This window comes from Lontra canadensis, unplaced genomic scaffold, assembly GCF_010015895.1.
Source record: "Lontra canadensis isolate GAN:19392208 unplaced genomic scaffold, GSC_riverotter_1.0 scaffold91, whole genome shotgun sequence".
Lineage (NCBI taxonomy): Eukaryota > Metazoa > Chordata > Mammalia > Carnivora > Mustelidae > Lontra > Lontra canadensis.
Genome location: NW_022631085.1, coordinates 102,047 through 129,033, shown reverse-complemented (window position 1 = coordinate 129,033; position 26,987 = coordinate 102,047). Strand labels below are relative to the sequence as shown.

At 42.6% G+C, this 26,987-nt stretch overlaps 2 protein-coding genes and 1 long non-coding RNA gene across 3 annotated transcripts in view; all 3 read left to right on the top strand.

Moving 5' to 3' along the window:
- Window positions 1-12,427, top strand: part of ACSM1 (acyl-CoA synthetase medium chain family member 1) — a 46,983-nt gene extending 34,556 nt beyond the window's left edge. Inside the window, exons 9-14 of the mRNA XM_032836162.1 lie at window positions 1,055-1,135; window positions 1,602-1,703; window positions 7,719-7,846; window positions 8,929-9,028; window positions 10,509-10,628; window positions 12,098-12,427. Of these exons, the coding sequence (XP_032692053.1) occupies window positions 1,055-1,135; window positions 1,602-1,703; window positions 7,719-7,846; window positions 8,929-9,028; window positions 10,509-10,628; window positions 12,098-12,184 (618 nt within the window). The 3' untranslated portion in view covers window positions 12,185-12,427. The remainder of the gene's footprint in view (window positions 1-1,054; window positions 1,136-1,601; window positions 1,704-7,718; window positions 7,847-8,928; window positions 9,029-10,508; window positions 10,629-12,097) is intronic.
- Window positions 12,428-15,601: 3,174 nt separating this feature from the next.
- Window positions 15,602-26,669, top strand: LOC116854375 (transport and Golgi organization protein 1 homolog). Its single transcript, XM_032836156.1, has 6 exons — window positions 15,602-15,667; window positions 17,875-18,006; window positions 22,746-22,767; window positions 24,018-24,106; window positions 24,340-24,414; window positions 26,532-26,669. The coding sequence occupies exons 1-6, from the start codon at window positions 15,602-15,604 to the stop codon at window positions 26,667-26,669; spliced, it is 522 nt and encodes a 173-aa protein (XP_032692047.1).
- Window positions 24,367-26,663, top strand: LOC116854380. The gene is made up of 4 exons (XR_004380151.1): window positions 24,367-24,414; window positions 25,762-25,872; window positions 26,360-26,423; window positions 26,590-26,663. It is a non-coding gene; the product is annotated as an uncharacterized LOC116854380 (long non-coding RNA).
- Window positions 26,670-26,987: the final 318 nt, after the last annotated feature.

Sequence of the window (26,987 nt, the reverse complement as noted above, 5' to 3'; positions counted from 1 at the left end):
TATATATATATATATATATATATATATATATATATATATATATATATGCTTTTAAATCATCAGTTAATTGGTCTGCTTCCAGGCCTAAGAAATACTAAGACTCTAGTTTTGTCCTTGGATGATTCATGTTTATATTTGGACAAGGAGGAAGGTGGGTTGAGAACTACACTATGCCCACAACCCAGGTCCATTTGCAACAACAGAATACTTCCTAATACCTGGGTGGTGCTTTATTTCTGAAAGTATTTTCATAGCTACTGCCTCACTTGTGGAACATTTCCTACATGCCTGCACCATGAGCATAGCAAAGGGGGAAAGAGCTTTCCTTCTCAGGAATTCAGACGCTGGTTCAAATCTCAGTTTGCCAATTACAGGCTTCAAGACTACAGGCAGAGCATTGAACTTTCCAGAATCTCTGCTTCTCTGCCTCCAAATTCAAAATATAACCCAATCTTGCTGAGTTGTGATAAGGGAAATGAAAGGAGGTGTATAAAAGGAGGTTGTACAATGTTCAACCCCTTGTACATGCTGACCTTGTAGTTACTCTTGTTTTTAAGCAAGTGTTACACTGGATGCTAGGATAGTAGAGATGATTGGGGCAATCATTGTGGGAACACCACAATCTGAATATTCTTAACACAGCTCTGAGTCATTGAGACAGGGTTCCTAACACTGTTCAACAGACTGAGTCAGTGTTAAATGGTTTTATGGTCTTCCTCTAGCCAACAGACACACGTCTGACATACAGTGGGCATATAACACCTCATATTACATGCCCACAGCACCAGGCTCTCCACTTGCTTCTTTTTTGGCTCCTCTCACTGGACCTGGTAGCCGCAGGAGCTAGCACAGGCCCAGTCCATATCAGATATGGTTAATATCTGCTGACTGGAGTTGGGTCAATGCCTTATACCTAGAATCTGGGCTTTCTAGCTTCCCTGTAAAGGCTCCACATCAAATGACATTAGTGGGTGGGGATGCTGTGTGTGGTTCTTGATGCTTTATAATGAGCCTGGATCTCTGACCAACCCCATTTTCTTTCTTTTGTGAATAGGGAGTATGTTGTAGCACTCTCCGGGGAATGAAGATCAAGCCGGGTTCCATGGGGAAAAGCATGCCCCCCTTCGATGTCCAGGTCTGGTCCTAAAGGCATTTGCTGGGAGCAGTTAGAGCTCAGCTGGAATTGGACAATTGTGTGACACCAGATGACAGAACCAGCTGTGCCCTCTCCACCCCACCCCCAACCCCAGTTGTTGTCCTCTCCGCTAGAAGCCTCACACATAACAGATGGCACCAGAGCACCTGAAGAGAGCAGTGGCAACTCTCTCCATCAGCTGGTGCTTCTAGTTTTTCCTGATCTGTGTTTTCTAGCCTGAAGACACATTTGCCATGTCTGCATATCCATGAGACCAATAGACCCATAACTTGGGTTTCATCATTTCCTGATTTCAAAGAGTTCTGACAGTTGTAATCTATTTTCCGGCGGGGCTCCTCCCCCCATTTATTCTCAGTGGTGTCACACAAATAGGCAAGTACTGTGTGGGTGGGGCAGGCATGCTGGCATGGCCCAGCAGTGTGGGATTCACGACTTCTTTCTCCAGATCATTGATGACAAGGGCAACAGCCTGCCGTTCAACACTGAAGGCAACATTGGCATCAGGATAAAGCCCACCAAGCCCATTGGCTTCTTCATGGGCTATGAGGTAAGTGGCAATCCTCACCTGCCCCCTTCCAGGCCCCCAAAATCCCTTCAGGGAGCTGTGTGGGTGCTAAGGGGGTGGATTCAACTCTGTACCATGAAGCTTCTTCATAGCTCCCTTCAGTCACTCCAACTCAATAAAGCCTGTTCTAATTAATCTCTAAGCTCCTAGGGTGTTCTCACATCCCTTCCTGTCCCAGCCATCTGGCACTTAAGTGCCGAAGGGTAGAAAGTAGCACCCCAGACTTGGGTTCCAATGATCTCTTGAGGAGGCTGAGTATGCCTTGATTGGGTTCAAATCCTACAGTCCCACTTACTAACAGGGTGTGCACAAATCTATTATCCTTGCTGAGCCTCCAGAGAGGACAGTAGTGCTCCCATTTCACAGAGGAAGAAACTGCAGATTACAAGCTTTATATGTCTTCCCCATGTCAAGTAAATGGCAGGTCTAGGAATCAAATCAACATCTTTTTGGTTCTCAAACTCTACATACGAAATCCAGGGATTACATAAAGCTATAATAGGCTCTAAGGAAACCTGAACCTCTTGACCACACAAATGCTGAGTTTCCAAAACTGGTCAGGGGATAGTGAACAGACCTTGAAATTGACTTTAGACCCATCTCCTTTCTCCATAGGAACAGTCATTGGTGTCACTGTTGGCCTCATTCTGTGGCCTCCAGGGGTGGGTGGTGCTGCTCCTTTTATGATGTTATTGCCCCAAAGCAAATATGCAGGCCCTAGGTTTATTTCACAGTAGTACAATTTTAGGCTTGAATAAAAGAAAAAATAAGCGGAGCAACATGTATATATATCAGTAGCTGTCAACACTGCTTGTACGCTAGAATCAGTTGAGGAGATTAAAAAAAAAATCAATTCTTGGATCCAACCACAGAGATTCTGGTTAAATTAAACTGGGATGGTCCAGAGCAACAGCATTTTTTTTAATTGGAAAGAACATATTTTATTTTACACAGATGTCCTCTCCTGTGCCCACACCTATGTACATATATACCCCATTCCACATGGTCTCTTCACTATGATATGTTGTCATTCCTCCACTGAGAGTTGTTTGTTTGTTTTCCTTTCTTTTCTTTTCCTGAGGTAAAATATAAAATTTACCCTTTTCACCATTTTTAAGTGTAGAATTCAGTGGCCCTGAGTAAATCCACAACACTGTACAGCAGTTACCACCATGCATCTGCAGAAATTTTTTTCATTCCAAATGGAGACTCTTTTCCCATTAAACAATAACTACCCCCTCCTCCTCATATCCCCAGGATTTGGTAAACTTTAATATGCTTTTTGGCCTTAAGAATTTGCCTATTTTAGGTACCTCTACCAAGTGGAATTATACCTTTGCCCTTTTGCGTCTGGCTTATCTCACCTAGCACATGTTTTCAACGTTTATCCATGTTGTAGAATGTGACCAAATGTCATTTTTTTCAGGCTGAATGGTATTGTATGTGTGTACCATATTTTGTATATCCATCAATTTCTTAATAGACATTGAGGTTATTTCCACCTTTTGGCTACTGTGAATAATGCTGCAGTGAGCCCTGGTGTGCAACTATCTGTTTGAGTTCCTGCTTTCACTTCTTTTGGGTGTATACCCGAAAATGGAATTGCTGCATCATATGGTAATTCTATATTTAACTTTTTGAGGAACTGCCAAAATGTTTTCCACAGTGGCTGCACCATTTTATATTTCTATCAGCAGTGCACAAGTGTTCCAATTTCTCCATAGTTTGTTAATCCTTGTTATTTTCAGGTTTGTTGTTTATGTGTATAATAGTCATTCTAGCATGAGTGAAGTGGTATCTCATTGTGGTTTTGATTTGCGTCTCTTTAATGACTTAATGTTGAGCATGTTTTCATGTGCTTATTGGCCATTCGAGTACCTTCTCTGGAGATTTGTATATTCAAGTCCTTTGCCTTGGCAAAATTTTTTTTTAAATTTAAAAAAAAATTTAAAATTGGGTTGTTTGTTTTGTTATTGATTTGTAAGAGCTCTTTATATATTCTGGATATGAACCCCTTATAAGGTATATGCTTTGCAAATATTTTCTCCCATTCAGTGCATTATCTCTTCACTCTTTTGATAGTGTCCTTTCACATACAATTTTAAAAATTGACATTTTATCTATCTTTTTCTTTTGTTTCCTGTGCTTTTGGTGTCATAGTCAATAAATAATTGTCAAATCCAAAATCATGAAGACTTCCCCCTATGTTTTCTTCTAAGAGTTTCAGAATTTTAGCTCTTATGTCTAAGTTTTTATCCATTGTGAGTTAATTTGTGTATATTGTATATAAGGTAACTGTATTCATTTGCATCTGAACATCCCAGTTTCTCAGTGCCATTTGTTGAAAAGATTGACTTTTCCCACTGAATGGTCTCAGCATTCTTGCCTAAAATTCATGGACAATATATGTGAAGGTTTCTTCCTGGGTTCTCTGTTCTATTCTGATCATTATGCATCTTTTTTATTAATGCCAATATAACACTGTTTTGATTACTGTAGTTTTGCAGTAAATTTAAAAATCAGAAGTGTAAGCCTTCAACTTTCCTCTCCCTTTAAAAGGTTGTCTTGGCTGTTTGGGATCCCTCAAGATTGCATATGAATTTTAGGATGAGTATTTCTATACCACTGAGATTTTGATAGGGAGTGCATTGAATCTGTAGATGGCTTTGGGTAGTACTGTCATCTTAATATTAAGTCTCCAAATAATACAGTATGTCTTCCCATTTATTGATACCTTCTTTCATTTCTTTTGCTAGTAATTTTTATTTTTCTTTGACTTTCTTGACTAAATTTATTCTTAGTATTATATTCTTTTTGATGCTATTCTAAATAGAATGGTTTTCTGAATTTCTTTTGTCCATATATAATTTTTTTCCGTCTTTTAGTTCTTTGTCCATTTTTTTCTCTTAGTTTTTGATCACATTTAACATGTTTGACTTATTATTATTTCTTCCAAGTTTTTATTTAAGTCCAGCTAGTCAACATATAGTACAATATTAGTCTCAGGTATAAAATTTAGTGATTCATCGCTTACATACACAACCCCAGTGCTCATCATAACAAGTACACTCTTTAATCCCCATCACCTATTTCACCCATCCCCCTGTCCCACCTCTCTGGTAACCATCACTTTGTTCTCTACAGTTAAGAGTGCGTTTCTTAGTTTTCCTCTCGTTCCCCCCGCCCAACGTTCATTTGTTTTGGTTCTTAAATTCCACATATGAGTGAACTCTAGAAATCAGATTCTCCCACTTCCCTAGAGGTTGAGGTTTCTGGGGTTTCATTGTTTTGTTTTTGATTTTGGACTGTTGAAGGCTATAGTAGTCTTTTGTTGTGGTACTTTTGCAAATTCTTTAAAGTCTATTGTTTGTCATGTGTGATCACTGAGGTCTCTGATCTGTTAGCTCATGTTTAGTTAATGTTTTGACAGAGACTTCCTTGAGTGGCAGGAACTCAAATGAACAAAGAAAAATGTCACCAACCAAAAAAGAGAGAGGACAACCACTGTGCAGATGGGTTCTGTGCTGGGACACGCCTTCACCGCTTAGCTGAACTTGCTCTGAGCCTAGGGATCAGCCTGAGATGAAAGCTTAAGGTCTTCTCAGGACTTTGCTGAGCATGCTTGTTGCCCGGGGAATGTTCATGGCTATCTTAATTTCCCCATGTACATACCTGTCTTGAACATCTGAAATTCAAAAAAACAAACAAAAACAAAAAACAAACAAAACTCACCCAGCATCTCCCCCAGACCTTGATGGTCTATTGTATATCTCCCCCCATAATCTCTTACCTCAGGTGTCTTCACTTTTGTAGTTTGTCTGGTAACTTCTATGACCAGTGCCTGCTGATTTATTTTCTGAGTTACATAAAATCAGTACCTTGCACCTGTCCTTCAGGCAGCGCCCAGATAGGTTAGAACAGATGCACACAATAATCAGTATTTTGCTTCAAAATATCTGTTTTTTAAAAAGTTTATTTGGTATCACAAATGGAAAACAGTATTATTTGTCAAAAAAAACCAGAAGGCAATTATAACCATAACTATAATGCAAACAAAACAATTTTTCTTTCATTCTAGCTAAACCCTGTTTCCACTAAAAGCTCTAATCCCAAAACTCACTCTTGGTAGTTCCAGAGATTTTAAAAATGTCAGAGCATCTCGTTAATACAATAAGAACAATGGGAAGGGAACCTAAAATGGGATGTCATTCAATGTTTTTAAATTTTTTTTCCCTGGAACCTTTTAAAATCATTTCATGTTTCATGACAGGGATGATCTCAACACATTGCTTAGTGGTCAAGTGCATAGGCTGTGGAGCAAGAATTAAATTCAAATACCGACCCTACCTCTGACCAGCTCAGTGACTTTGAAGAAGATATTGGGCTTCTCTAAGCACTTATTTCTTCTGTTATGAGTTATGAAAATCTAGCCTCACATAAAACCTGCACATAAATGTTGAGGGCAGCTTTATTCACAATGGCCCAAGCTGGAAACAACCCAGATGCCCTTCAATGGGTTGACACCCAAACTGTGGTTCATCCATAACACAAACTACCATTTAGTAATAAATAAGATCAAAGTATTGATGAACATAAGATACTGGATGAATTTCCAGGAAATTATACTGAGTGAAAAAAATGAAAACAGAGCTAGTTCCAAAAGGTAACATACTATAGGATTCCATTTATGTATCATTCTTAAAGTGACAAAATTATAAAACTAGGGAATAGATCAGTCCACTGCCAAGGGCTTAGGGGTTTGGAGGGAGGTGGGAGGGACTGAGGAGGGAGATGGGTGTGGATACAAAAGAACAAGAGAGGAGATCCTCAGGATGAAGGGAGTCTTCTGTATCTTCACTCTAGTGGTGGATATACAAACCTGCACATTTGATAAAATTGCATATTACTAAACACACCCAAACACACACAAAAAAGCACAGGTAAACTGCTGGGAGATCTGAGTGAGATTGTTCAATATCCTGGTTGTGATACTGAGCTGTAGTTTTGCAGGATGCTACGGTTGAGGAAAACTGAGTAAATGGCCCAAGAATCTCTCTGTGCTATTTCTTATAACTGCATGCAAATATATAATTATCTTTTTAAAAAAAGATTAATTTATTTGAGAGAGAGAGAACATGCATGCATGAGTATGTGCATCAGTTGGGGAAGAGGCTGAGCGAGACAGAGAATCTCAAGCAGGCTTCACGCTGAGTGTAGAGCTCTATGCAGGGCTCAGTCTCAGGACCCTGAGATTATGACCCTGAGCCGAAATCAAGCGTCATCTGCCCAGGGGCGCCTCAGTGGCTCAGTGGGTTAAAGCCTTTGCCTTCGGCTCAGGTCATGATCCCAGGGTCCTGGGATAGAGCCCCACATCGGGCTCTCTGCTCAGCAGGGAGCCGCTTCCTCCCCTTCTCTGCCTGCTTCTCTGCCTACTTATGGTCTCTGTCTGTCAAATAAATAAAAATAAAATCTTAAAAAAAAAAAGAGTCATCTTCCCAGCCAACTGAGCCACGCAGGCACACTGCAAATATATAACGATCTTAAAATAAACCATTTAATTGGAAAAATAAAAGCCTTATAGGTTTTCTGGGAGGAACAGATGAGATAGTTAGTATTTTGGGAAGGAATTTCATTTAACAAAAGTTTATTGACACCTCTCATTTGTCTAGGCACTGTGTGAGTGCTAAGCTGAGACCAATAAATAAAACACAGCATCCATGTTCTAGTGGGAAATTTTTTCTACGAGAGTGCCACACAAAAGAGAATTGTTACTTTTTAAAATTATCCTTAAAATTGGCTCAGTACTGTCCTCTACTTGAGAAGTAGTGTTCATTCAGTACTTGGATATAATGAAAGTAGACTCAGGGAGATTACAAAACTTGCCCAGGTGGCAGGTAGAGCAAGGAGCAGGATCCAGACTCAGATCTGAGCACCAGGTTGTGGCTCATCATCTCTAAACTCATTGCCTTCAACAAAGGAGTTTTGTCGTCTTTGCAGGACAACCCAGCAAAGACAGCTGAAGTGGAGTGTGGGGACTTTTACAACACTGGAGACAGAGCAACTATGGATGAAGAAGGCTACTTCTGGTTCCTGGGGAGGGAAGATGACATCATCAATTCCTCTGGGTAGGTATGACTGACCTGAGCCAGAGACATCACCCTCACTGCCTCATGGGTTCTAGCTTGTTTGACATTCATCCAAGCTTGGTGAGAGTACCCTCAGGCTAACTCTGAACAGAGCTTTGTCTATGGGGCCCTTTTCTGGGGATATTAGTACACCTCCCCCAAGTCCTGCATCCAGAAAAGTCTTATCAAAATGTAGTTCAAGAAGGTCTGCAAAGGGGAACTATAATAAGACATTATGCAATTTAAAGGATTTGGAAGGAAGACTTTACTTAAGCCCTTATGGGTTGAGGAAGCTTCCTCTGTGACTCCTCTAATGGGACATAACATGTCACTGAAAATTTTAATAATAAATGACAATGAAAACCTTTTTGGAGCACTTAATATGAGGAATCACACTCTATAGTGCCTCATATAACCCACCTCTCAATGCTAGAAGGTAGATGCAATTGTGCTTATTTTACAGATGTGGGAACTGAGTTACTGACTAGTCAAGAAAGTTCCTCAAAGAGTGCTGGATACAACCCAGATTTACCAAAGTTGTCTGCCTCCAGGTCATTTGTCCCTAAACCTTAAGTGATTTGGAAAGAAAGAAAAAAAAAATGACACATTATACCAGAGTAACAAGTTCTCTTGGATATTTCAGGGAATATTTCAGGGAAGTTGAGGAAATTGTTTACTTTTTAAATTTCTGAAACCTGCTAATCTAAGGGGGAGAGTATGCAGAATTTGCATGAATATTTAAGATAAAGGTTGAGAGTTCCATTAGGTTTCAGGCCAAGGGAAGCTGCTAGAGTCAAGCCCCAGAGCTTGGGGAAGGCTAAATATTCACCCTCCTCCCTGAGCAGAGACAGTGAGGTGAGAAACGCTGGGGAGCGTGCGAGTGTTGTATTTCTCAGCACGGAGTGCACATTCTTCATGTTTGGGGCCCATGACAGAGCCAGGTCACAGGTATCTGGTTCCCTGTGACAGTTTTCCTGCAGAGCAGAGGTAGATGTGACCCTCCAAAACACGAGACCCGAGGGCCTGGGTCTTCTGACCCCGGCAGCTGCTCAGAAACCAAGCAAGAGCCATTGATCCTGCAGGAACCGCATCGGGCCCTCGGAGGTGGAGAACGTCCTGAGCGAACATCCGGCGGTGGCCGAATCAGCTGTGGTGAGCAGCCCGGACCCGATTCGAAGGGAGGTAAGGAGGACACAGAGGTCGTTGTGTCAGTGTGTGGGCAGTAAGGCAGGTGCAGGGGAAGATTCCTGTCTCCCCTGCCTGGGACCTAGTGTGGAGGGAGGCCCAGGGAACGTGTGTGCGCATTTACACCGTGCGGTCAGCAGAGGGCACTGTGGCCGCCCTCGTGTGTGAGGGATAATGATGCTTGTGAATGTGGCTTGCTGCTGGGTTGCCTCTTTGTTTTCTTGACTGTTTCCTTTGCTGTGCAGAAGATTTTGATCTTGATGAAGTCCCAAAAGTTCATTTTCACTTTTGTTTCCTTTGTCTTTGGAGACATATTTTGAAAGAAGTTGCTGTGGCTGATATCGAAGAGGTGACTGCCTATGTTCTCTAGGATTCTGATGGATTCCGGTCTCACGTTGAGGTCTTTTATCCATTTTGAGTTTATCTTTGTGTACGGTGTAAGAGAATGGTCGAGTTTCATTTCTCTACATATAGCTGTCCAGTTTTCCCAGCACCATTTATTGAAGAGACTGTCTCTTTTCCACTGTATATTTTTTCCTGTTTGGGCTGCTGCTGCCCATGTCCTAGTTACTGTACCCTTCCTGCCTGCCAGCTCATTTCCCGCTCACTGCAACCCCATTAATTAAGGACTCTGAGACCCTCTTTTACAGAGACAGTAACAAGCATAAGGAGATTAAATAAGTTGCCTGATCACAAAGCTCTAAAGTGGTGGAGCCAGAATGGGAACCTGAGCAGCCTGGCTCCAGACCGTGCATTCGTTGATTCACTGTGTGCTGAGCGCCTACTGTGTACAAGGCCCTGTGCCCTGTAGTAGCGACATAAATAATATCAACAGAGTTAATCACCACCATATATTGAATGCCCACAGAACTCTATCTACAGTAATAGTGAAAATGGTGACGATAGGCTTACCTGGGTGGCTCAGTCAGTTAAGCATCTGCCTTTAACTCGCATCATGATCTCAGGGTCCTGGGATCGAGCCCCGAATTGGGCTCCCTGCTCAGCGGGGAGCCTGCTTCTCCCTTTCCCCCTGCCTCTGCCCAGGAGTTGTGCTCACTCTCTCTCAAATAAATAAATAAAATCTCTTTTTAAAAATAAATATAAACTTTATTTAGTATAATGTTTAGAAAAATAAGTTCAGTCTTTAAGAAAAAATGCTGATGACAATGATAGGAATAAAAATCAGTTTAAACTAGCTTCATGGTTTATATGACTGATCTCAATGAATCTTGGCTTCCATGCCCTGAGGAATGAAGCTGTGCTGTCCCCACATCACAGAGAAGGACATGGAGGGTAAGAGAGGTGACATAATTTTCCAGGCAAAGAGTAGAAATTGGAAGTGTGGAAACTGTTCCTATTCTCTTCCAGAGGCTCAACTGTCAATTTGTTTTTCCATTTACTTAATAAACATTTACTTTTTAGACTATATACTTGGTTGCCACCCACCCTGAGCCTCCACTCTGGTTCTGCACTGCAGGTGGTGAAGGCATTTATTGTCCTGACCCCAGAATTCCTTTCCCATGACCGGGAAGAGCTCACCAAGGAGCTTCAGCAGCATGTGAAGTCAGTTACAGCCCCGTATAAGTATCCCAGGAAGGTGAGTAAGGACAGAGGGATAGGATCTGGTCCCCTCCAGTGGGCCCAGGGCTTTGCTGCCCCAAATCTCCTCAGGTGAGCCTTATGTAGGCCATGGAATGAGCATTTTTCTCTACCAAAGAAGCATTAAACTTAAGGGTTTAGGGGAGATCAGAGAAACCTCTATCCTGTGTCAGAAAACAAAAAGGCTGGCAAGTCAACCCACAGAAGAAAAATCAGACAAGAGCCTAGAAATATCCAAGAAGGTTATTTGTAATCTTTCACCATTTGAAAAAGACATTCAAGTTAACAATTGCCACACTTTTAAAAAACATTATTTGTGGTAAGAAATGTATTCTAAATTGAAGCCCAATACATATATAGATATACAACAAACCAAAGTTAGCAAAATAATATTTATTGTAGCATAAAATACATTCTGAGAGTTTTTACTCTTTCTGTTTTGTTTTCAGTGCCATGTGCAAACCATGAAAATGTCCAACAATAGAGAAATGATTAAATTATTCATGGTACTTAATGCTGTCCTATAATTTAAAAAGATGACACAGATTTTTTTATTTGTAATATAAAACATCACAAAAATATCTTATTAAGAGAAAAAAGCAGGCTGTGAATAAATACGCATGTTATCTGACTTGTTGAAAAACAATGTTTGAAAGGACACATGGGCCAAAAATTTAACATGTCCTTCTTTTGTACTAATATGTTGCTGTGTTTTCTGGATGTTTACCTTCCAAACATAAAGGTAGACAGGTAATATTTATTGAACTCTTAATGTGTGTGCCAGGCTCTGGACTCAAACTTTACATGTATTATTATTTCATTTAATTCCCCCAAACCTGAGATGGTATAACCATCCACCTTATAGAGTGGAGATGGAGGCTCAGAGACTCGCAGTAAATTGCCTGAGGTTGGAGTGAAGAAATGGGCAGAGCTGGAAGTCAAAGCCATTGGTCTCAGACAACAGAGTTCATGCTTCAGTTGTAAGGCTGTCCTGCCTCATAGAGAGAAGACAGGAGGATGCATGCCAGTTAGGAAGGGCCAGATGTTACTGTGAGTAACCCGTAGCCCTGTGTCTTAGCGGCTTCTACTAGGGAAGTATGTTTTTAGCACCTGCCATATGTCCACATGGTCTTCGTGGGACCAGGATAAAAGAGCACCCACCATAGATAACCGCCAGGTGCTATTATATGAGATGGATGGAGGGGGAGCCAGACTCAGTCCCAGGTGTTCTGTTCGAGGCAGCACGTCTCACTCCCTTGCACATCTCCCTGGTCAGAGCTCATTACAGGACTACATCCAACTTCCTGAGTCAGAGGACAGCCTGACATTCTTGGTGGAGCCTCTTGGGGCCACAACATGGTGCCAGTCCATCTGGGGGACTATGCAGGATCAGAGGAGGGGCGTGGGATATTGGTAGGAAATGACAGCAGGACTAACTCAGGGTGGGTTTGCTTTATCCTTGACCAGGTGGAGTTTGTCTCAGAGCTGCCCAAAACCATCAATGGCAAGATTAAAAGAAGTGAACTTCGGAAAAAGGAGTATGGTCAGATGTAATCGGCAAAACTCTCAGAAACCACTGAGCCATCTTCACCAAATCCCTGGTGCCTCGGTTTCCCCACTGTGGGGAGGATAAGGAAGGGAGTGATTGAGATTGATTTGTAAGAGCATCAGGGGTGCCCACATTCCAGCATTTTTGCTCTTTTAAATTAGTATCAGTTAGTCTCTTGTTTCCAAGTCCACCAGTGAGCGCTCAGAATGTGGCCGGGGTAATAAACTGACATTAGCATCCAAGGGGGACTTGTGTTGTGCTTTTACTTTGTAAATGAACTGGTGCTAAATTCTGTCCCTCCAGGATTCTCCCCAGACCCCATCAGCGAGGACTCTAGGGCCAGATTCTCCCTCCTTGTTCCAGGGACCTGGGTGACTCCTTCTGTCTGTTCAACAACCAGGACACAGAGGTCTGGGGAGGGACCCTTCCTTGGCATTGGGTGTCCACCTCTGCCTGGCTTGCCACGCCCTGCTGGAGGGTGAGGTCAGGGTCAGAGGTAGTGAGGTGGCTGGGGAAGGAGGAAGAGGCCGAGGGCAGCCCAGCCTGGTGATTCCACTTACCTGCCAGACCATTCTTCCCAGCTCCATCCAGCATCCCGTTGATCTGCTGCTGCTGCTGCTGCTGCTGCTGCTGCTTCCAGACCCCCGCCAGCTCCAGCAGAGCTGTGGGAGGGATCTGCCCTGTGGGGACCCAGGAATCCTGTAAGATGCCTCCAACCCCCTCCACAGTTGCCCAAATCCCAATGTTCCAAGGAGCCCCAGAACTCTGTTCCCCAGCCCTGTAGGATCCTTCACTCGCTCACCCTCCCCAGGGCCCAGGAATCCCTCAGTCTAGCCAGGGGCCTAGAGCTCTCCCACAGTTCATGCGGAGCTCCTGCCATCTGGAGCCTGAGAGATGATGTGTGCAAAGGGCAGGGCTTAGCACAGGCTTGAAACAGGAGGGGACTGTGGTTGTCACCTGGGCTGCCTTTAATAACTGTGAGATGTGAGGCACTGGATCTGGAAAGACTCTTGGCCCATGGAGATGATGACGCCAATGTCTGTATGTGCTCAACATGTGGCTTCCTCTTGCCTGTCGCACAGTTATGGACACAGGCTTGGACACTCCCCGTTCACTGAAGGAAAATAGCTCAGGGTCACACACCTGGTAAGCAGGATGGCTGGATCTCAAACTCTAGATTCCTGGTTTGTCTCCAGGGGCGACAAAGGGTTTCGTAGATGGGAGGCTGACACTGGCTTTTGGGAAACATCCTCAACTCCATGACTGATCTCACCTGTTTGAGGCCCCCAAACTCTGTTCCCTGCTTCTTCTTTCCCTGCTCCCGGTTCCAGTTCTAGTCAAGGTGACTCTGGCCATCGTTCATGGAATTCCCTGGTCCGCCTTATAGGCTGGGCCTCTCTCCTGTTCACTTTTGGGCTAGTCTGACGCACCCCTTCCATAGCTGGTCTCTCCTTCTACAACCAGGACAGCCCAACTCTGGGGCTCTTGAGGTGGACAGCAGCATCTAAACAGAATTTAACACTATTGTTTTGTTATCCTTGTTGTTGGCTTGTTTTTTATGGTTTCTTTATCTTTATGGTAAAGATGTTCTCCTACGTGAGGGTGGCTGGAGTGGTGGGGAGGTGGGAGGGATGGGGTGTCTGGGGGATGGACGTTGGGGGGGGGGGTATGTGCTATGGTGAGTGCTTGAATTGTGTGAGACTGATGACTCACAGAGCTCTACCCCTGAAACAAAAAATACATTATATGTTAATAAGAAAAAAAAGCTATTGTTCTCCTATTTTAGCAGTGCTAGAATGGTTCCTACTTAAAAGAAATTTACATAATAATAAAGTGGTGGTTTGTAGAGCACTGGTTTTCAGCTGCCTTGGGCCTAAAGGAGTTGAGGAAACATTGTGTGAGTCCTAGGGAGACACTGTTTAGGAAGTTCAGCTCAGAACAGGGCTCAGTAGAGAGGATAACATGGGGTTTGTCTAGTCTCCTGGGCCTCTGGCGCTGCCCACATGCTTGGCTGTCCCCACCCAGCACATCTGGAGCTGCCAACTCTCTGGGTGTTGTCCTGCATCCCCCAGAGGAGAAGCTGGTGAAAGTCTTCTCTTAAAATGCTCTCATTCCTGGAGGTCCCAGGAGATGCCATGAGAGTCCGATTGGATTGTTTCCCTCTGAGCTTCATCATATAAAGCCGAAGCTAGTGGGTAGGAGGGTCACAAAAGAGAAGTGACAGATCTACTCTGTTCAAATGTCTCGGCCAATTAGGGATGACTTTGAGACCATGCAGTCTTCTCACACTAATACCAGAGGATATTCCAGCCCAGAAGACATATTTGATTATAACTGTATCATGCTCATATCATTCAGTTCCAATGTTGCTCTTTTTCTTTTCTTTTTCTTTACTCCTGTTTCATTGATAGAGGTACTTCTCAATTTCTAAACATACGTGAATTTCTAGTTAGCTTTTAATCAGTGATTTCTAGCACGTTATGTTACCACAACATGCTCTGTTGTTGTCTGTGATTTCATGCGTCTGAAAAAAAATTGAAATTTCCCTTATGGCCAAAGCAAATCGGGAGCATTTTTGTAATGGTCTCCTATGTGCCTAAAATCTGTGCGTCCTCCACAGTGGATATGGATATGGACAGATGTATGGAGACAGCTGTGGGATTCAGATGGTTTGCCATCAAGATCATTATCTTGTGGATGTTCTGTCTGCGTTGAGTTGCTGGGAGAGGGCTGGAACCTCCTACTCTGGTGGTGTATTTTACTGTTGTTGCATTTGGTCCTCCTTTGCTTTCTAGTTGTTCAGTCCCTGGCTCTCAGACGGGAGTTTAGAAATGAAGGAGAGTGCGCCCAGAAGAGGGAACAGGGACCTGGGTTGGAGGGAGCAAACAAGAAGGATGGTCAAAGTTACAGAGAGGACCTGTCGTTGGGATGGCACATGGTGGGGTATCAGGTGGGAAAGGGCTTTGTACCAACGAGGTCACCTGTGGCATCCATGTTGAGCTACTAGGGGCAAAGGCAGCTGATTGGTGGAGAGATTAGAAAGGTTCTAGGTTGCTAAGGAAACGTTCAAACCCGGGAAGGCTTGGTGGAAGGTGGATTCTCCACACCAACTGCTCCTGAGAGTTCACTTTACCTGCTAATGTGTCCTGCTGACCTCATGATTTACTAATCTGCTGACCTCCTAACCTTTCTGAACTGTGCTCCTTCCCCTCAAGTACATTATCTCACTCTGACACTGTCCCTGACCCCTTCTTCTGACCAACACTTCCCCATCCTACCCTCTATTTCCTCCCTATTCCCATCCCTAATTACCACCCTGTCCCCTCCCCACCCCTTCCTAGCCCCCCACCCCTCGCTCCCCTGCCCCCCAACCATCTCCACCTCCTCCCTGGGGCCACAGTGCCCCTTAAAAGGATGAGGACATGATGCTGCAAAGGCTGCTCTTCTGGTTCCTCTTGCTCCCGTGTCCCAGTTCCCCAAACCTAAATGTGAGTAAACATGACACTTTAGTGGTGTCTTCCTCCTTCTTATTTTTTTTTTTTTGGATATTATTTATTTGAGCAATAGAGAAAAAGGGTACAGGTGTAGGGGGAAGAGCAGAAAGGGTGGGAAAGAGAGAATCCCAAACCAGCTGTGCAGTGAGCCCAGAGCCCAAAGAGGGGCTCTACCTCAGGACCATGAGATCATGACTTGATCCAAACCAAGACTTGGTCACTTAACTGACTGAATTACTTGGGTGCCCATGAAAAAGTAAAACCTGTACCCCCAGGAGAGAGAGTCAGACAACAGTTAGGGAACACCCCTGGAAATAAGTAGACTTCTTTAGATCTGCTTGCACCAGATTATGAAAGAGGGGTCTGGAAGTGTCAGTAGTCAGGAAGGACCCTTGTACGGAGGCAGACTCATCCCACACGATGACCTCTAGTCAAAATAGACTTCATTCTGTTTCATTTGTGTCTTCAGAAGAGGGAATTTCTTGGTCATCTTGATTGGAATTATTCCCCTCTACCTAGGCTGCATCTCATGGATCAGTTCACCTTTCTCACCCTACCCCATCTCTGAACTCTTGCCTAAATGAACTGGTCTTTCATTTCCCACCTCCACCTGCTCATGACCACTGTCTGAGAACCTGGTGTTTTTTGCCCCACTGGCTGTCATCTAGTTACGAGTCAGCTACTTCTAACAGCATCCAGACAGCTGCCAGATGTACTGAGTGCCCACAACTGGGCATGTTTTACATTCCTGACAAGATGGCTTCTGTCTTTTGTGCATTTGATACCCGTGATCAACCTTGTGCTGACAGCTACTGCTCTCTTTCAGACAGTGGCTATTCAAAGACAGTGTACTTTTCCCACCAGAACACATTTTCCTGACCTCAGCTGTGAGGGCTGAAGAGGAAAATGTTATAGATTTCAGGATCTCCTTTCTAGAGAGGTGTGTTTGCACAAAATTCAAGCTTGGTGTGAATTAGTATAAATTGCATTGTTAGTATCTTTTACCCTGTACTACTTTAAATGTAGTTTTTGTAAAATGATGTGTTCTTTGCCTTGGTGTTCATATCCAGGAATTTCGTATTCTTTTAGAATTCCTGGGCACCTGGGTGGTTCAGGCAGTTAAGTGTCTGCCTTAGGCTTGGGTCATGATCCTAGGGTCCTGGGATTGAGCCCTGGTTGGGCTCCCTGCTCAGCTGGCAGTCTGCTGCTCAGTCTCCCTCTGCCCTTCACTCTCTCTCTTTCAAATAAATAAATACATTCTTTAATATTTTCTCTCTTTAAAAAGTTAAATTTTATAGTTGTTATTGCCTGATTTAATTACAGTACTAAGAAATAGGAACATGAATTCCTTCCATTGGCTTTTTGGAGATACTAAACCTCACAGATATCCTTAAAACATACATGATCACCTGATTATGCAAATCCTTATGTACTTCAGAAATCTGACATTTTGGACTGTGATTCAGAAGCGAAGTGAACATTGAAAGAAAACATCAATGATTTCAGAAACTAAGCAATAACTCTAATTTATTTTTATTGGAAAATCACACATCATATTAACGAGCAGCCTCCTGTCTCTCTCACTTATGTCCTAATCTATAAACATCTGTCCATATAACATGCTCATTTGTACCTCTAGTACATTATATTCATGCTTTCTCTCATTCTTCCAAAATTTTGGGTGTAGTTTTGGAAATGTTCCAAAAGAGTTTTTCCAGGTCCTTCATGGATGTACAATAGAAGTTTAAGACGTTTAAGTTTACATTGACTTATCTTGTGTATTTTATGTTGGCTTATAAATTCTCAAGTTCTGTTAGCTATAGAAAAAAATTTGTAATGTGCTTGTAGGTAAAGTAAGATCTCTTAAGATTTGTCTATTAGATTTTGCCTATAGCTTCAGTGTGTTATAATGTATATGTGATCACAACATCTTTTCAAAGAATACTGTTTATTAATATTGGACATAGGTAAGCAACAAGGAAACCATCACCATGGTAAGATGATAAACACACTCATCACTCCCCAAAGTTTGCCCCAGCTCCTTGGTCATCCCTCTGTGCTCCTTCTCCTCCAGGAGGAGGTAGTTGAGAGAGGTATGCTTACCTCCTGGAGGCTGGTTGAGGGTTTGTAAAGTTGATTCTCTGTGACAGATACACAGTAAATGTCTTTGAGATTCCTCATTGTCTCAAATGGTATTTCAGCTTGTCCTTTCCTTGCCTGACCATTTCTGTCTTGGCCCCAATGTGATTAAAGTTCTGTGGAAGTTTCTCATTTTAACTGCCTCCTTGGGAACCTGTGCCTTTCTCATTTACTTCTGGAGAACCGTCCTCACTGTAAGTATACTAATGTACCTTCTACACTTTCACTCATAAATAAGCAGAAAATTTTATAGTCACTGGACATTTTTATGTCCATTCAGTACTACAAATTTCCCTCTAATATGTCCATTTTGATTATCACCTAGATTGATGTAGTTCTAAATTTCTATTGAAGTGCCTTCTTGATCCATATGTTCTTTTTTTTTTTTAAGTTCAAGCATGATTGACAAACAGTGTAATGTGAGTTTTCACCCATCCCTCCACCCATTTGCCCTCCCACCCTTGTCTTCTTTAGAAGTGTGCTGTTGAATCTCCATTTTTTGGTCATTCTCCAGGTATCTTTCTGTTCTCTATCTCTAGTTTGAGTCATCTGTGGTCTGAGAGCATAATTCCTGGGATTTCGATTCCTTTGTTGGTTCACATGTGTTGTATGGCCCTGAATAAGGCCTCTCTTGATGACTGTTCCATGTGAGCTTGAGAAGAAGTCTATACCTCATCGTTGAATCAAGTATTCTGCCGATGTTAGTGGATGCAGTGGATGGGTGATGCTGGTCAGTTCACCTGTGTTCTCATGGAATTTCTGTATCTCTGGGTCTGTCAATGACTGATAAGAGGGTTTTGAATTCTCCAGCTGTAGGAATGGATTCATCTGTTCCCACCAGCAATATTTTCAGTTTCTGCTTCATGTGCTCAACTAACTCTGTTGTTGATGCATGCACATTAGAAATTGTTGTGTCTTTTGGAGAATTGACCCCTTCATCATTGAAATACTGCCCCTCATTATTCCTGATGGTTTTCCTTACTCTATGGTGTGTTTTGAAGGATTCTTTCACTGGCAACAGGTTTCTAGTCCGATGTTTCTTTAAACACTGTAAACATTTCATCCTTCTTGATGGCATGGTTTCTGAAAAGAAGTGTGATGTTGTTCTTATCCTTCTTCCTCTGGAGTAAGGCTTTACTGGCCCCCCTTCCCCCACCCACTCCCAACCCCTGCTCCAGATTTCCAGAATTGTCTTTAATGATCTGTAGCTACATATTCTAGATTAGGCATCATTGGTGTTTTCTGTTCGTTGTTTGTGTGCTTGTTTTGGTATTTATCCTGCTTTCATTGTTTTGATTTTCCTGGATCTTGATTTGGTAACTCCATTAATTTCAGAAAATCCTCTGTCATTGCTTCAAATATCTCTCCATCCATTCTCCTATAGGAATAGGTATTCCTGTTATGTGTGTGTTACACATTTTGTAATGACCTACCAATCTTGGATTTTCTGTGCTGTCTTTGTCATTTTTGTTTTTGTGTTTCTTCTTTGGAAATTTCTACTGGACATTCTTTACTGTCAATGATTCTGGTTTATTTTGAGTCTTCATGAAGCCAGCACAAGCACTCTTGAGTTCTGTAATGGTGGTGTTGTCTAGAATCATGTTACAATCTTAGAGTTTCATATCTCTGCCCACATTTACCATCTCTTCTTCCTCTTGTGCACTTTTCCCTGAGACCCAGTATCATACTTGGAGGGGACTTTAAAGTCCCAGCCTGCTCTCCCCATCACTTCTGCCACAGGAAGTGTGATTCTCATGCTTGCTGTTACGGTTTTAACCTGTAGTATGCCTTGTAGGGTTATGTTGAAAGCTAGATACTGTGTCCTGGTAAAGGAACTGAGGTAAGTGGGATGTTAGGGAGAGGTTTTCTGCTCCTCTGGCTCAGGGTTAGACTGAGTTACTCGCCGGTGAGACAGGGAGGAGATGGCACTGGAGCTGAGTATTTCCCTCACCTCTGTGGCTTAACCTTTGGGAAACCCCAAGTTAGACTCTGGTGACATAGTTTCACTTGAGGGCAGACCTTTCTAAGAAGAAAGAACTCTTTTGAGTTTCTTTCTACGTGGGAATATTCCTCCCTCCCTGCCAATAGAGAAAGCTTCCCTTCAAAGAGAAAAGAAAAATATTATGTACTTGGTGTAGCAATCTACCTTTACACTTCCCTTGCCTATGGGGTTGGTGACAAGGGCCAGGGGAGCTCAGAGGTTCCTAATCAACATGTGAAATTAAAGGAATAACCATGGCTTTCTAATTGCCCTCCACTGATGCACTCTCCACAACAACATATTATGACTGGTTCATTGATAGCATGGTGATATTCCAATATCCTGGCAAGATTTGGGGGTTGGCCTCAGCCTCTCATCATCCTGTAAAACTTTTGAATGGGGAAATATATTAATGGTATCAAAATGAGGTGTTGCCGAGATGTTATTGAGCTTTAATAACATCAGGGTGACTCGAGTCTGAATTGCCTGGCTCCCCTTTTTGGAAACATCCGCTGTCTTTTCTATTGTGGCTGATGCTTCATCCCTCATCACAGGCCACTCTTTTTCTCATCAGATGGCTTTTACTTCTTTTTGATGACACTCCATTTGAAACAGCCTGGGAAACTTCATAGCATAACTGTGTGTGAATTCAGTAAAACAGCCAGCTCTTTGTAAGTTTCAGGAAAGCTTTCTAGATAAGGAAAGAGGCATATCTTTGACACAGCTTTTGCTCCCTTGCCTGTCTGCCTTCCTTCCTTCCTCCTTCCATTTTCTTTCTTTCAGGATTTTAAAATAGTCCCAGGTTCTGTAGTTCAGTGCAGATACTGGGTTGCAAAAAAGTTAAGGAAATATGCTAAGTGAAATAAGTCCAGTAGAGAAAGTCACTTATCATACGGTTTCACTTATTTGTGGAACATAAGGAATAGCATGGAGGATATTATGAGAAGGAAGAGAAAAATGAATTAGGGGGGCAGAATCAGAGAGGGGAGATGAAACATGAGAGACTATGGACTCTGGGAAGCAAACTGAGGGTTTTAGAGGGGAGGGGTGTGGGGAGATGGGTGAGCCTGGTGATGGGTATTAAGGAGGGAACGTATTGCATGGAGCACTGTGTATTATAGGCAAACAGTAAATCCTTGAACACTGCATCAAAAACTAATGAGAGAGACACAGGACCAGAGCATGGGGACACAGTTAGATCTCGGGATGTCCAGCACAGGGGACATTCCTAAAGGAATGCACCGGAAGCATTCACAAAGGAAATGGACCACGTTCACCAAGAAACAACCGGCTGATTTGGAATCCTTTTTTAGCAAGAACCCCTACCCCGCTCCCAAACTTCAGAAAGAAATGGCCTGGAAACTGGAGATCCATCCCACTGTACTGCAGAGCAAAATTCGGGAAAGCCAAACAGCAATTAGCTGGAGTAGAAGTCAAGATCAGCTCTTCCAAGGGGCCCATGGATGCCCCTCCAGGTTTCCCCCATGGTGCCTACCAAGCTTCCCTGGTTTATACAGATCACCTAATCCCTTCCTTCCAACTCAGCATATGCTCAAATCTAAAGGTTCTCCCAGACCATTCTGTTGGCCACAAAATAGTCCATTTTGGGCGCTGCCAAGACCGTAACATCTACTCCCTTTGTCCCATTATGGAATCTCAAATTCTTCCCACAAGCTTCACTGCTAGTTCTCTTGGTTCTTCATCTCCACAAAGAACTTCAGGAGCGGGGCGCCTGGGTGGCTCAGTGGGTTAAGCCGCTGCCTTCAGCTCAGGTCATGATCTCAGGGTCCTGGGATCGAGTCCCGCATCGGGCTCTCTGCTCAGCAAGAAGCCTGCTTGCTTCCCTCTCTCTCTCTGCCTGACTCTCCGTCTACTTGTGATCTCTGTCTGTCAAATAAATAAATAAAATCTTTAAAAAAAAAAAAAAGAACTTCATGAGCAAAGCCAGACACAAAAGGTCACACGTACTGTAATGATTTGCGACGAATCCTGTCTGAAAGTTTCGAGATCCATGCAACATGGATGCATCCCAGAAACATGCCCCATGAAAGACAAAAAAGACACACAAGCACCCTTAGGATAGAATTGAATGGAAAGAGGCACTCAACATACTGACAATGAAGGGAATGTTTTGTGTTGTAATTAGGCTGGCAGGAACCTGCACTAAATTCATCCGAAGACACCGAACGGCAATACTCTATTACATACACCACAAAAAGCCACCATGGGGCAGGCTGAAGGATCAACCATGGTGGTAATCATTTTGCAATCTATAAATCTATCAAATCAACGCACTGTATACCTTATACTTGTATCTCAGTAACACTGGGGACAATGATTAAATTCTATCTCAATAAATATATACAATGAAAAAAAAACTAATGACAAACTATGATTACTAACATAAAAAAAGCTGGGGAAATGGTGTAATAATGAATATTTTGTAATGTCTGCATGATCCCTTGTCAAAATTGAATAGGTTGAAAATTCATTGAATAGAATGTGACTAGATTTGGGGTTCAAAAAGAAGTCATACACACTTGTGCTCTTTTTTTTTAAGATTTTATTTATTTATTTGACAGAGAGAGATCACAAGTAGACAGAGAGGCAGGCAGAGAGAGAGAGAAGCAGGCTCCCTGCTGAGCAGAGAGCCAGATACGGGGCTCGATCCCAGGACCCTGAGATCATGACCTGAGCTGAAGGCAGCGGCTTAACCCACTGAGCCACCCAGGCGCCCCACACTTGTGCCCTTTATCAGAAATGGATTGTGAACTATGATGACTTAATCAGGAAATTCTAATTTTGTCTTCTTTTTTAATCCTGTGAATTCATTCTGCTAAGCAAATGATTATTGTAATTTTTTTATTACAATTTTGGTATTTATGTGTACTATAGATTTTTACTCCTAATACGTTTTGACATCCAGCTTATCCTTGTTTCTTCCTCTCTGAGGTAAAGCCTCGACAATATGAAGGTAAGATTTTCGGCTTCAGTTTTCTTTGCCAAAAATTCTTGCCTGGGTGGCCGTCAGGCACTTAAGAAACCATCAAATATTGTTGTCATTGTCATCGCTGTGAGTGCGGCAGTGGTGCTGGTGAGGAGAGGTCTCAGAGCATGAGAGCACTCACAGTGGGCCAGGAGAAGAGAAGTTTGCACTTTGAGGAAAGATGAGAGAATTATTTTTTTTTAAGAGATTGTTTATTCATTTGACAGAGAGAGAGAGAGAGCACAAGCAGTCAGGGTGGCAGTCAGAGAGGGAGAAGCAGGCTCCCAACTAAGCAGAGAGCTGGATGTGGGATGCCATCCCAGGACCCAGGATCCTGACCCCAGCAGAAGGCAGACCCTCAACCAACTGAACCACCCAGGTGCCCCAAGATGAGAGAATTCAGTGGCTCTTAGAGGAGTCTGTGTTCTAGACCTTACATGTGTTACCCAGCTATGATCAGGCTCTTCTTGAGTGTTGTTTTCCTGTAAGGGTGAAGGGTAACATTCTCCTGCTGCGATGAAAAAAGCTTGTCTTCTCAGGTGTGTGCATTATCCAGGCCCTCCACAGACTCTGTGTAACGTGGAGATTGTCCCCAAGTGTGTTTATAGCAAAGATCTTGTCCTCCAGGACCCCCAGCCTGGGGTTCTCTGAGCGATCTCTGAGCAGCAGAAAGTTCTCAAGGCGATCTCTGAGCAGCAGAAAGTTCTCAAGGCGATCTCTGAGCAGCAGAAAGTCTCTGTGAGTTGTCACTCACCTGACATCTTGAGCTTTCCTTGTGTGGAATTCCAAGTAGGACCTGGAAGTGGACATGGCACTGAGCAGACCAAAAGATAGTTTTGCTCATTTTGGGTTCTTTGCAAGACCTGTTTTGTATCTGAATTATTGGAGGAGAGAAATGTTAGTTGATAGGATGCTTGATTTTTCTGTCACAGCTCTGTCACATCAGCATTTGCAGGGATTGAATTTTCCAAGAATGGTACGTACAGATGGGAGAAAAATGAGAAGACATCTGATTGAGTTTCTCTATTTTTGAAAAACATTTTAAGTAGGAGTCTCACTGATATAGAAAGTCTTAGGTATCATATGCTGCTACAACTTGCTTTCTTCAGGCACAATGTGAATGCTAGCAAGTTAGTGACACCCAAGTGTCAGAGAATGTGTCTCTGGTGCTAATACACGGGGTTATTCAATGTCGCTGGTTTTGCTAATTATCTTAAAATTATTTTTTCTCCTTTCAGTTACTTTAGACCAAATAAAGAAGAAGATTGATGACTTTAAAAAGGAAAACAGGAATCTTGAAAAAAATTTAGCTAGTTGGGAGGAGAAGGTATGTGTGCCCTTTCAAATATTTTTTGTGATTTCATTTTGGTTACTTCCCCCTCTGGTAGTTCATTCTATTGATCTATTTTGTGTGATACAGGAGCAGTCCTTGAGTAAGAGAAGCTTCACAAATATAGAGCACTGCCTCTCTCTTTGTGAAAGGAGTCACACATTGTTAGATCATTTTCTCTAATATGATGCTATTTTTGAATTCTGATTCCTTTTTCATATGTTTTATAGATCAGGGAAGCAAAGAAGCAAGCTGAAACAAAGAGAGAACATAAGGTTTCCCTTGCTGAAGTACATAAATTGAAAGTAAGAATACCTTCTTTGCCTGAATTGTGTTCTAACAACAGAAATAAAAGTAATGAATTATTAGGTAACCCACAGAATGGGAGAAGATATTTGCAAATGACAGTACAGACACAAGGTTGATATCCAGGATCTATAAAGAACTTCTCAAACTCAACACACACAAAACAGACAATCATATTTAAAAATGGGCAGAAGATATGAACAGACACTTCTCCAATGAAGACATACAAATGGCTATCAGACACATGAAAAAATGTTCATCATCACTAGCCATCAGGGAGATTCAAATTAAAACCACATTGAGGTACCACCTTACACCACTTAGAATGGCCAAAATTAGCAAGACAGAAAACAACATGTGTTGGAGGGGATGTAGAGAAAGGGGAACCCTCTTACACTGTTTGTGGGAATGCAAGTTGGTGCAGCCACTTTGGAGAACAGTGTGAAGATTCCTTAAGAAATTAAAAATAGAGCTTCTCTATGACCCTGCAATTGCACTACTGGGTATTTACCCCAAAGATACAGATGTAGTGAAAAGAAGGGCCATCTGTACCCCAATGTTTATAGCAGCAATGGCCACGGTCGCCAAACCGTGGAAAGAACCAAGATGCCCTTCAATGGATGAATGGATAAGGAAGATGTGGTCCATATATACTATGGAGTAATAAGCTTCCATCAGAAAGGATGAATACCCAACTTTTGTATCAACATGGACGGGACTAGAAGAGATTATGCTGAGTGAAATAAGTCAAGCAGAGAGAGTCAATTATATGGTTTCACTTATTTGTGGAGCATAGCAAATAGCATGGAGGACAAGGGGAGTTAGAAGGGAGTTGAGGGAAATTGGAAGGGGAGGTGAGCCATGAGAGACTATGGACTCTGAAAAACAATCTGAGGGTTTTGAAGGGACAGGGGGGTGGGAGGTTGGGGGAACCAGGTGGTGGGTATTAGAGAGGGCACGGATTGCATGGAGCACTGGGTGTGGTGCAAAAACAACGAATACTGTTACGCTGAAAATAAATTTAAAAAATTTTTAAAAAGTAATGAATTATTATTATTATTATCATTATTATTTCTAAGATTGATTGATTGACTTGAGAGAAGGAAAGAGTGAGGGCAGGGGGTCTGAAGGAGAGGGAGAGAGAATCCCAAGCAGACACCGTGCTGAGTGTGTAGCATGATGCAGGGATCAATCCATGACCCTGAGATCAGAACTTGAGGCAAACGAAAGCAGGAGTCAGACACTCCACAGACTGGGCCACCCAGGTGCCACCCAAGTGCCCCAAGGAATGAATCATTGTTACTCATTCCATATATATATATATATTTCAATATATTTTCTTGAAGGAGAACATCAAGAAGGTGGAAGAGATTAATGAAAATTTGAAGGACACCCTTCATCGTAAACAGGCTCTCCTACAAGCTGAGAGAGAAAAGAATATCAAGAACATAGACATGGTAAGAGTTCGGTGTTAGTTGTCCTATAATGTGGCTCTGCAGGCTTCTAGTTCATTGGGTGAGGTGAGTGCAGTGTACTCGTGTGCTGTTTATGCAGTAGAGAGTGGGAGTCTGGGAACTGCAACTCCTACTGTACAGTGAGCTGTGATTTCACTTAGGACCACTATGATAAGGTTTGCCACTTCAAGGTCTAGGAAGTATGGTTTATTTTACAGCTGGGTAATCACATCATTCAGTGCTGCCCTCCAAGTTATGTAGAGAATCCCACAGAATAGTGAGCGATGAAGGGTGATAGCAAGCTCAATTGTATAGTAGAATTTTTTTTTTTTATGTCTTTTCCACTAAGCCATTTGTGTGTTTTTTGACATGAACTAGTTTCCTTGCTTTCTCTTTATTCTATTTATGCCTCAATGGCTTTCTTTGCTGCCCTCCATGATCCTGTCCTGTTAGGTGCCCTCATATGTCTTTTCTCAAATCTGTCTTAAAGGTCCAAGATGAATTGTGAGATCAAGAGCTGAGAGCCTTGACATCCAAAAAGCAAGAACTGAAAGGTACATTGTTTGGGGGGAAGAAATCTCCATATCATGGCAATGAGTTTGCATCGGGCAGGGAAAGAATGCCTTCCTGCCTTCACTGTCTTGCCCTTCTCCTTTCCCCAGCAAAACCAAGTTCTCAGGTCATGGCACAAACGCTCAAAAGGAAACTCATCCTTTACAGAAAGTAAAAAGTTCCTGGAAGACAAGTGTAATGCCCCGAGTTCTCAGAAAACAGCTAAAGAAGCAGAATTGAACTGCTGAAGAAGAAAATGGATGTGGTGGTGGAGTTCATTGAAAGATAAAAACTGACTGCAGAAGGGTAAGCTATTGCTGTGTTGTCATAGATACTGTTGTATGAATTTACCTGGCGGCGAGTCTAGATAACTGTATTTGGAACTTCTGGAATTGGATCTTAGAGTACTTTTGCCAAATACATTCTGTAGAATCGTGCCTGCCCTTACTATCTTGATTTGTGTAACCTGCATTTTCCTTTCTGTTCTAAGGACTTGCCACACGTTGTTGTGTGATTCATTGGGGTAGAAGGGGGAAGGTACCAGCCAGCATTAATCACTTTGATAC

Bases quoted from the DNA above. Each gene is read 5' to 3' on its own strand.
- LOC116854375 (XM_032836156.1), top strand. From the start codon at position 15,602: ATGATGCTGCAAAGGCTGCTCTTCTGGTTCCTCTTGCTCCCGTGTCCC. The intron at 24,107-24,339 runs GTATGTGTGCCC...TATGTTTTATAG, and splicing joins TAGCTAGTTGGGAGGAGAAG to ATCAGGGAAGCAAAGAAGCA. The intron at 24,415-26,531 runs GTAAGAATACCT...TCCTTTCCCCAG, and splicing joins CTGAAGTACATAAATTGAAA to CAAAACCAAGTTCTCAGGTC.